Source organism: Haliotis rubra, unplaced genomic scaffold (genome assembly GCF_003918875.1).
Source record: "Haliotis rubra isolate DU_JTF1 unplaced genomic scaffold, ASM391887v1 Scf958, whole genome shotgun sequence".
In the NCBI taxonomy this organism is placed as follows: Eukaryota; Metazoa; Mollusca; class Gastropoda; order Lepetellida; family Haliotidae; genus Haliotis; species Haliotis rubra.
This window is the reverse complement of record NW_025767699.1, coordinates 309,325-319,061: the sequence shown is the minus strand read 5'-3', so window position 1 is coordinate 319,061 and position 9,737 is coordinate 309,325. Positions and strand designations below refer to the sequence as shown.

The 9,737-nt window shown below is 41.8% G+C and overlaps 2 protein-coding genes across 5 annotated transcripts; both read left to right on the top strand.

Moving 5' to 3' along the window:
* The first annotated feature begins 1,545 nt into the window (after positions 1–1,545).
* LOC124265036 lies at positions 1,546–7,855 on the top strand. 3 transcript variants are annotated; one of them, XM_046699820.1, is made up of 7 exons: positions 1,546–1,742; positions 2,879–3,202; positions 4,380–4,708; positions 5,506–5,835; positions 6,429–6,515; positions 7,303–7,418; positions 7,794–7,855. In XM_046699820.1, exons 3-6 carry the CDS (start codon positions 4,447–4,449, stop codon positions 7,368–7,370), a joined length of 747 nt encoding a protein of 248 aa, XP_046555776.1. In that variant the 5' UTR covers positions 1,546–1,742; positions 2,879–3,202; positions 4,380–4,446; the 3' UTR covers positions 7,371–7,418; positions 7,794–7,855. The 3 variants fall into 3 exon arrangements, with proteins under 3 accessions (XP_046555776.1, XP_046555775.1, XP_046555777.1); XM_046699819.1 differs by lacking the exon at positions 7,794–7,855 and adding an exon at positions 7,584–7,618 and having other exon boundaries at positions 7,303–7,404; XM_046699821.1 differs by lacking the exon at positions 7,794–7,855 and adding an exon at positions 7,481–7,539.
* Positions 7,700–8,930, top strand: LOC124265035. Of its 2 annotated transcripts, none has more exons than XM_046699817.1 (2): positions 7,700–7,837; positions 8,075–8,930. In XM_046699817.1, exons 1-2 carry the CDS (start codon positions 7,700–7,702, stop codon positions 8,774–8,776), a joined length of 840 nt encoding a protein of 279 aa, XP_046555773.1. In that variant the 3' UTR covers positions 8,777–8,930. The 2 variants fall into 2 exon arrangements, with proteins under 2 accessions (XP_046555773.1, XP_046555774.1); XM_046699818.1 differs by lacking the exon at positions 7,700–7,837 and adding an exon at positions 7,896–7,958 and having other exon boundaries at positions 8,045–8,930.
* Positions 8,931–9,737: the final 807 nt, after the last annotated feature.

Genomic DNA, 9,737 nt, shown 5'->3' with positions numbered 1-9,737 from the left:
CATAGTGTCACTTGATCAGGAAAGTGCTATCCCAGAATAGACCCATGTTTGTAAAAGACGAATGCCGGCATCGGTTGGTCAGGCTCGCTAACTTAGATCGCTGCTCATACTGTTAATCACTGGATTGCCTGGTCAGGAATCTTTTTATTTACAGAACGCCACCGGCCGGTGGGGTAGCCTAGTAGTTAAAGCGTTCACTCGCTACGCCGAAGGCTCGGGTTTGATTCCCCATATAGCGGCTAAAAAATTTCCGATGCGATTCGAACCACGGACCTTCTGATCCGAAGTCGGACGCCTTGTCCACACGGCGTAAGAAGTTAACTTGCAAGGTGTCAAGTTCAGGATGTCTTGTATGGGAAGACGCCATGCCCTGCTACCAATCATGGGTAAAATGTGTGAACACCATTTCTGATGTCCCCAGCCGTGATATTGCTGGAATATTGCTAAAAGCGCGCCCAAACCATACTCACTGACTATAGTTTGGCATGAAATGCATGTGGACCCGGTTTTTTTGTAAATATCTCATCATCCAATGATCCAATCGATCTCAAACTGTGCAAGTGGATGTTTTGTCAGACAACCTAATCACATTGTAAATCACCGATTTGATGCATTTGTATTAAAGAATCTGTCTATGTAACTGTCAACAAAATAAACAGTAGAACGCAGACTGCTTGCAGAGGGAGGGAGCCAATGACCTGTAACAGCGGCAGTGTTGGGTCATAAAGGTCAATGTTCGTCAACGTAGGTCAGCTATGCACGTGACAGGTATGAAGAGGTGTCACAGGCCATAATGCTGAAATATTAATGAATGCAGCGTTAAACAACCAACAAACAACAACATCACATTTCTGACTGTATTAATATGCGACCCTCAGAGCAATATATTCACGGAAGTATTTCCTCACTATTAAGTGTGTTACGAGTGGAGAGATCACACAACAATTTAAAATAGTTTTAATACTGGCAGTCTATACATATATACAAATGTTCAAAACAAGTATCATGGTATATGTTAAAAGTCTTACTTTGGTTATCACATGGATATACAATTGTTCCTGCTCCATCACATTCCTCAGAATAAAAACACATATAATCCTTCACATGAAATCACTCTATGCCGACATGGCATATTCAAGTAGACAGTTTAAACTTGCCGACATGGCCAATCCGTTCAGTTCACTCCCGACCTGGGCACTGATCACTTTGTGTGTTACCTGGCTTGAACAATTCAAAAACCCAAGCTACAATTATATAACATCGTTGTTTCATTACCCAAGCTTACTTATAGACAATGGAGAGTGGTCACTGGTAAGCATAGCTTCTCAATTAAGGTGAACAGGTATTTTAGGGAATGTAAATATATTTTAGAATGACTTCAGGTTTATAAATATATATACAGAATTATGTATAGATATATGACATTCTCATAACAAGTGTACGATCCAGTTTAATGAACATGAGTACAGCGCCAACAATCAAAAGACCACATCACTATGCGAAACAGAAACATCCCAGCAATTCTGTTTCCCTTTCATCGGGAAATACTAGAATATAACGCACTTGACACAGACAGTTTGTGAGTTTGACGTAGGTCTTCATGTCTTGAATGATATCTTTTTAGAGGTCGTTGAACTTTCTTTAGGACGTCGTCATCACCATGAAACCTTCTGTGTTTGGGACATTCCATTTCTGCTTGCTGTACTTCATTCATTCTGGAATATTTCTTCATGGTTGTGAAGGTATGTACATTTGTTTCAATGTGTTACCTCATGGTCAGAGATCGGTGAGTGAGTGAGTGAGTTGGATGTTTACGCATTAATATGTCGGGGGACACAAGAAATGGGCTTTAAACATTGTACCCATGTTGGGAATTGAACCCGGGTATTCGCTTGAACCACTAGGCTACCCCGCCGCCCCTATAGAGAGTGGAGTGTTAATATTGTGTCTCATGAACATTCGTCCAATAAACATCCATAAGATCATGTCGATGAAATGCATTTTGAGTTACAAATGGTATTGAACCCCTGACCCCCACCCCCACCCCACCCTGCCCCTTGATCCGCCAATGATATGGTACCATCTCACCACTTCATCTAAGGAAGTGTGTGTCTATTGTGAACATAACACTTTGTCCTTTGCAGTTTACAACAGCACAGGGTGTTTCTCGTGTCATTTAAAGCTGATAGCGGAAATATTTCTTCAACGATATTGCCTATAAACTGTTGTGATAACTATCACTTGACATATACCTAGCTGTCTAGCTGCCTACCTACCCACCTACCCACCTACCTACCTGCCTACCTACCTACCTACCTACCCACCCACCCAATTACATACTTACATGGGCGGTGGGGTAGCCTAGTGGTTAAAGCGTTGGCTCGTCACGCCGAAGACCCGGGTTCGATTCCCCACATGGGCACAATGTTTTAAGCCCATTTCTGGTGTCTCCTGCCGTGATATTGCTGGAATATTGCTAAAAGCGGCGTAAAACTAAACTCAGTCAGTCAGTCAGTCAGACATACTTACATAATTACATATATAATGATTGTGTGAATATCGAGAAATCTGAATCTTTGCAACAAACATCTGATATGCTATATTTTGTGATATATATTTGTGGAATGAATCGCATATATCTTATCCCGGACAAGGAGTGAGTGAGTGAGTTTAGTTTTACGCCGCACTCAGCAATATTCCAGCTATATGGCGGCGGTCTGTAAATAATCGAATCTGGACCAGACAATCCAGTGATCAACAGCATGAGCATCGATCTGCGCAATTGGGAACCGATGACATGTGTCAACCAAGTCAGCGAAACTGACCACCCGATCCCGCCCGGACAAGGAAGGTTTGACAAATTGTAATTCGGTTTCAGCAACCTTAACCATATATGGTCGTCAAGGGCAGTCAGTGACATTGTTCTGGAATCAAACACAGGGCGTCCGGGACTTCACCATCAAGGATCAAAACCAGGAGAAAACATTAATTAATGTTTCAAATTGCAACACCGTAACATTTTCCAACTATTGGAAGGAAAGATCGCCACAATTCACTGGAAACTTAACACCCTCAGGAGTTGGCTTGTTCAGGTTTGTCCTACATGATCTGCAGCTGACTGATGCTGGCAAGTACATATGCTTAAAAAGTGGACCCGGAAGGACCTGGATTCCTGGTTGTGGAGTGGATCTGGTTGTCATACGTATGTACAGTACATTGTCATGTTTATGTTATATATAAGTGGGGGTGAAAGGTCATTGATAACAGTACAAACCCAACAAAAGCAATTTGCCATTCAACTATAGGGGTTGCTGTGCCAGATTAGATTAAAATGCATCAAGAAGTCAAACACGGTGACGTGACTGACTTCATCTGGTACCCTGACAGTGTATCAGTGTTTAAAACTCACAGAATTCCAAGCCAGACAGCCGGACTTTAAAAATTACCAGTCCGGATACAAACTTGCCTGTCCGGTTTTCAACAATGTATAAAATCAGGTTTCTGAATACTTTACTGTTTGTAGGCATCGCAATGAACAACACAGCACTAACAGGCAATTCACCGAGTTTAGGTAAACTGAAAGTACGTGTGTTGTGATTGGTTATTGTAAAATGAATTGTCAAATCGTAAATAGTTTAACATAATTATCATAATAACTTAAACACCTCAAACTGAATATTTACTGTTAGCGGTAAAAACATCTACCAGACCACAGGACAGGCTACTTTTGAAATTTCACCGTCCGAGATGAAAATAAACCGTTCTGGACGGTCGGGCAGGCGGGGATTTTAAACGCTGAGTGTATCCATCTAAAAATCAGAAATGGTGAATTGATTGATTGCGTGTGGCACCCTGACAGCGTACGTCATACATCGAGAAGTCAGACATGGTGACTTGATTAACTGCATGTGGCACCCTGACAGCGTACGTCATACATCGAGAAGTCAGACATAGTGACTTGATTAACTGCATGTGGCACCCTGACAGCGTACGTCTTACATCGAGAAGTCAGACATGGTGACTTGATTAACTGCATGTGGCACCCTGACAGCGTACGTCATACATCGAGAAGTCAGACATAGTGACTTGATGAACTGCTTGTCGTATTCCGACAGTGTTTCCTTCACTGGTTGTATCAGTCACTGGCCTTTCTTGCCCTGACCTGATTATTAACAGCTTGCATGATATAGATAAAATCCATTCCATTTAGTACATAACGTAGACACCAGATTATAACTAGTATTGGTTATCCGGCAAAACAGTAGCGCAAAAATAACTGAATATTGCATCAACGAATCACCTAAAATCTGCGATGACGTTGTACATGTGCAAAAGCATGACTCTGAGTTGATGCTGACATAACCATTCTTATTTTCCAGAGATTCAGACACATTTTCTGGTTGTCCCCGACCTCGTGGCTCCTGACAGCAACAGCATGCACCTGTCATGTTATACCTCCATTTTGCCACAACACCTGCATCCAGGGGTAGTATTTACTTGGCGGGAGAATGGCGTTGTACTGGCGGGGATAAAAGGTATGGTATGGCCGCAAACATGGAGATCTGGAATGCATGGAAATACTTCTACAGCAGATTGACCATCACCGGTGTGGAGAAGAAGGATTGCTGGCGCCGATACTCCTGTCAGGTTGAATTTGCGGGTCAGATTATGTCAAACTGGAGCAAAGAATACATCCTGGGAGAAGACTGTAAGTATATAACTGTTGCATTCGGGGCGGTGGGGTAGCCTAGTGGTTAAAGCGTTCGTTCGTCACGATGAAGACCAGGGTTCGATTCCCCACATGGGTACAATGTGTGAAGTCCCTTTCTGGTGTCCCCTGACATGATATTGCTGGAATATTGCTAAAAGCGGCGTAAAACTACACTCACTCACTCACTCACTATGTGTTCATTATACTGAACTAATTAATATAATTAATTCCAGAGGAAACAAAGGTTGCATTACACCGTGCCTTTTACATTCTGATTTAGGATTTTACTGAGAGTTGTGACTGGAGTGCAAGCAAATGGTTAGCTTGCACATTGTAAAACTTGTGCAGCTTGTTTTGAAATTGTGACATTTGTGTGAATAGTCCTTTCTCACTCGTCGGCCATTACTCGCAAAAACGAGGCTCGGTATACACAATGTTTACTTCCGGTATTTCAAATATGTGTGAATAGTTAGCAACAATCGAGCAACATATCAGCAGGGGACTCCGGGAACATCAGTTTCAAACATTATACCATGTGGGTAGTCGAATCTGGGCCTGAAGAGCGAACGTCTGGCATTTGTGAACCCTGCCAACACCCCAATTTAAGTCATAGGGACTTTAGGCTAAGATAATTGTATGGTGTCATGTTATAATTAGCTGTTTGTTCTTTTACAATGGAAGTATTTTACAATATTTCATGAACTTACGACCATTGCTGAATAGTCGCATATGTATCAAACAACAGCGTTTACAGTGTGAACAGTTTAAACTGGAACCATGAGCTTGGGCTTCAGATTCGAACTTAGAGGACAAGGGCGTCACAAGTGCTCGTGAAGGAACTGACGCCGTGATGATCTTCAAAATGCCCCAACTCGAGTCAGATGTGGATATCAAGTCTCCTGCTGGTGAAACCGTCATTCAAGTGAAACCTTCAAACACCTATGCGTGGCGAAGTATGACAGTCAGATGGGCGATTGCGCAAGTTATCGCATCCTCTTCGTCAACCACCGCCCATGTCGTGCTGACCAATGTCACATCCGCCGACGTAGGCATGTACAGCTGCGTAACGACAGATGGAAGTCTGGTTACTGATTGTGGTCGTCGTCTCGACCTCGTAAACACAGGTGCGTTGGAACCTCTTGGATATCCGAAATAACAGTTAAATTTACTATTTCTTCCTTAAGTGGCATTTCGAAGCTGTTATGATAGGAATAGTTTTTGTGGATAGACAGCTTCTTTACTGCAAAAGATGTTTCGGTGTAGGTCCAAACACCGTTACCAACACATCTACTGTAATAAAGAATTTGTCTATCCATTAAAAGAGTTCCTGTTTAATTTTACCATTATATGAAACTTACAACCAGTGTGGCTTGGGAGGGAGTTGTTCTCAAGTGACCTATGACCTGTATGAAGTGATTCCGAAGCTCCTCAGGCTGTTTTTAATTAGATGATTTGACGTCATGATGGCTTGGGACGTTGCTCTAAATTCAACCCCTAGCTGAAACTAGATTATGTACAGACCGTCCTTCTGACAGGGCTGGGATGGAGTAAATCAACATTCATTTCATTCAGGCTTTGGTTAAATATGCGTGCCAATTCTTCAGATCAGGCATACTATGTATTTCCAGAATATGAAAATCCCATATCTGCTTGTTTCACAATACCACAGTAACATGTTGAGACCTAAATGAATACCTTCACGGCATTCCACTTACAGTGATGCCAAGGACAAGTATCCATGGAAATCAGACCTGCAGTCTGGACAAAGCACCGACACCCTTGCCTCCTACTGTTGCTGCTGCAGGTTCGTTGAACTTAAAACATAGTTAGTGAATGAGTGAGTGGGTGGGTGAGCGAGTGAGTGAGTTTAGCTTTACGTCGCACTCAGCAATAATCCGCTCTTAGCGTTAATCGAGTCTGTGTATATATATATACACTAACTTGGGGAAACCAACTGCAAACGTCATTCAGATGAATTGCTCGAGGATCTTGCATCAAATTGCTGAAAAAAGCATGTGCAAATATCGTGCATGTGCACTGCTGCATTTTGGTGTAAAGTTTTGTTGAGAATTCGCCAATTTTCACTGATTTTCATCATTTATTGAACTCATTACAATAATCTTTTCAAAGTTACAAATTTGTTTTACAATACATCAGTTCAAGTGTAAACAGTACCTATAAACAGTATGGAATGTTTGGCAAAATCAAGTTTAGAACAGTTGCCTGAAGTAAGTAGCTACATTTACACTAGTGTGTCTAACCTTTTGATGGTTAGGCTATAACTCTCGCCTTACAAATACGAAACTGATATTCTCAATATATGTGGACTGTGTCATGTTTTAAAGCATCCACTGTCACATTTTGCACTATGAGCATGGTTTCCAAGAGTAAAGTCCCTAAATTGCCTAAAATATGTACATTATTTATGATAACCATTGCATGTACTGTGTAATAGTGCTGTCTTAACTTTAATAATTATTATATTTGTTGTCTGTATGATAAATGAGTGAGCAGAGGCTTTCAGTTGTATTCCCTCAATCTTGTCACGTGTCTATGTAATATTAATACAGTTATGTCTTCTCATGTTACAGATGGATGTGTCTTCTCGGCCCTGGCCTTTGTCGGATCCTTGGTTGCAGCCATGGTTTATTCAAACTGAAGTCATTGCTGTCGTTGTCGCTCAGACTAAAGTCATTGCTGTCGTTATGTCGCTCAGACTAAAGTCATTGCTGTTGTTGTTATTTGCTGTTGTTGTCTCTCAGACTGAAGTTATTGCTGTCGTTGTCTCTCAGACTGAAGTTATTGCTGTCGTTGTCTCTCAGACTGAAGTTATTGCTGTTGATTGGCTGTTGTTGTCGCTCAGACTGAAGTTATTGCTGTTGTTATTATTTGCTGTTGTTGTCTCTCAGACTGAAGTTATTGCTGTCGTTGTCTCTCAGACTAAAGTTATTGCTGTCGTTGTCGCTCAGACTGAAGTCATTGCTGTTGATGTTGCTCAGACTGAAGTTATTGCTGTCGTTGTGGATCAGACTGAAGTCATTGCTGTTGTTATTATTTGCTGTTGTTGTCTCTCAGACTGAAGTTATTGCTGTTGTTGTCTCTCAGACTGAAGTTATTGCTGTCGTTGTCTCTCAGACTAAAGTTATTGCTGTCGTTGTCGCTCAGACTGAAGTTATTGCTGTTGATGTTGCTCAGACTGAAGTTATTGCTGTCGTTGTGGATCAGACTGAAGTCATTGCTGTCGTTGTTGCTCAACTGAAGTTATTGCTGTCGTTGTCTCTCAGACTCATAGTTATTGCTGTCGTTGTCTCTCAGACTGAAGTGCTGTCGTAGTCTCTCAGACTGAAGTTATTGCTGTCGTTGTTGCTCAGACTGAAGTTATTGCTGTCGTTGTCTCTCAGACTCAAGTTATTGCTGTCGTTGTCTCTCAGACTGAAGTTATTGCTGTCGTTGTCTCTCAGACTGAAGTTATTGCTGTCGTTGTTGCTCAGACTGAAGTTATTGCTGTCGTTGTCTCTCAGACTCAAGTTATTGCTGTCGTTGTCTCTCAGACTGAAGTTATTGCTGTCGTTGTCTCTCAGACTGAAGTTATTGCTGTCGTTGTTGCTCAAACTGAAGTTATTGCTGTCGTTGTCTCTCAGACTGGAAGTTATTGCTGTCGTTGTCTCTCAGACTGAAGTTATTGCTGTCATTGTCTCTCAGGCTGAAGTCATTGCTGTCATTGTCTCTCAAACTGAAGTTATTGCTGTTAATGTTGCTCAGACTGAAGATATTGCTGTCGTTGTGGTTCAGACTGAAGTTATTGCTGTCGTTGTGGCTCAGACTGAAGTTATTGTTGTTGATGTTGCTCAGTCTAAAGTGATTGCTGTCGTTTTCTCTGAGACTGAAGTTATTGCTGTCGTTGTCTCTCAGACTGAAGTTATTGCTGTCCTTGTCTCTCAGACTGAAGTTATTGCTGTTGATGTTGCTCAGACTGAAGTTATTGCTGTTAATGTTGCTCAGACTAAAGTAATTGCTGTCGTTGTTGCTCAGACTGAAGTTACTGCCGTCATTGTCTCAGACTGAAGTTATTGCTGTCGTTGTCTCCCAGACTGAATTTATTGCTGTCGCTGTCTCTACTGTGTTATACGTGCTATACGTATATTGTATAAATGCTGTGCTATAACTAATGTATACTGCGAATCTGTATCTCTCATCTGGAAATATATTTTCAACCGTATCCATTAAAATGTTCTAGAATTATGTTTGTATTGTTGCTATATTCAAATCCTGTTTTTATGCACGACAGTGAACGATGACCCAGACGTGAAGGGTTCTGCAATTCGTTGTTGAGAGAACCCGTGAAAATCCGGGTTGGAATTGATCTTCAGTAACCCATGCTTGTCGTAAGAGGCGACCAACGGGATCGGGTGATCAGGCTCCCCTGACTTGGTTGACACATGTCATCGTATCGCAATTGTCTCAATTGCTCATTCTATTGATCACTGGATTGTCTGGTCCAGACTCGATTATTTACAGACCGCCGCCATATAGCTGGAATATTGCAGAGTGCGACGTAAAACTACACTCACTACTACATCTTGAAACGGAATACGTATTTTAACTGTTATGATTAGGGGTATACCTGATTACACGTCTCCTTGACTTGGAATTTATACTCGTATCCACTAAAGCAGAGGGCATGGGTTGATATACATACTTATTGCGCACATGTCATAAAGTGTTCTACAGTCAGTATCTGTAACGACCAGACTTCTTATGAAACACTTTCTGTGAAATTGAGTTCTGATGGACAATGTACAATACTCACAGTCGTGTACAGACCCCCTAGGCTGCCACAAGGAACTGGACAGTAATGTTTCCTCAGTGAGTTTGACAGGCTATTAGATCAATTGACCATTCCGCCAGGAAAGTTGATCATTTGTGGAGATTTTAACTACCATGTCAATGATGCAACTGACAGAGAATCACAGAAGTTCCTGAAGGTGCTTGAGTCACGTGACCTGATCCAGGACGTAGTAGAGCC

Coding starts and splice junctions, on each gene's coding strand:
- LOC124265035 (XM_046699817.1), top strand. CDS start 7,700: ATGTTGCTCAGACTGAAGTTATTGCTGTCGTTGTGGATCAGACTGAAG. Junction 7,838..8,074: donor CTGAAGTTATTGCTGTCGTT/GTCTCTCAGACT, acceptor TTGCTGTCGTTG/TTGCTCAGACTGAAGTTATT.
- LOC124265036 (XM_046699820.1), top strand. CDS start 4,447: ATGTTATACCTCCATTTTGCCACAACACCTGCATCCAGGGGTAGTATT. Junction 4,709..5,505: donor ATACATCCTGGGAGAAGACT/GTAAGTATATAA, acceptor CTTGGGCTTCAG/ATTCGAACTTAGAGGACAAG. Junction 6,516..7,302: donor TCCTACTGTTGCTGCTGCAG/GTTCGTTGAACT, acceptor CTCATGTTACAG/ATGGATGTGTCTTCTCGGCC.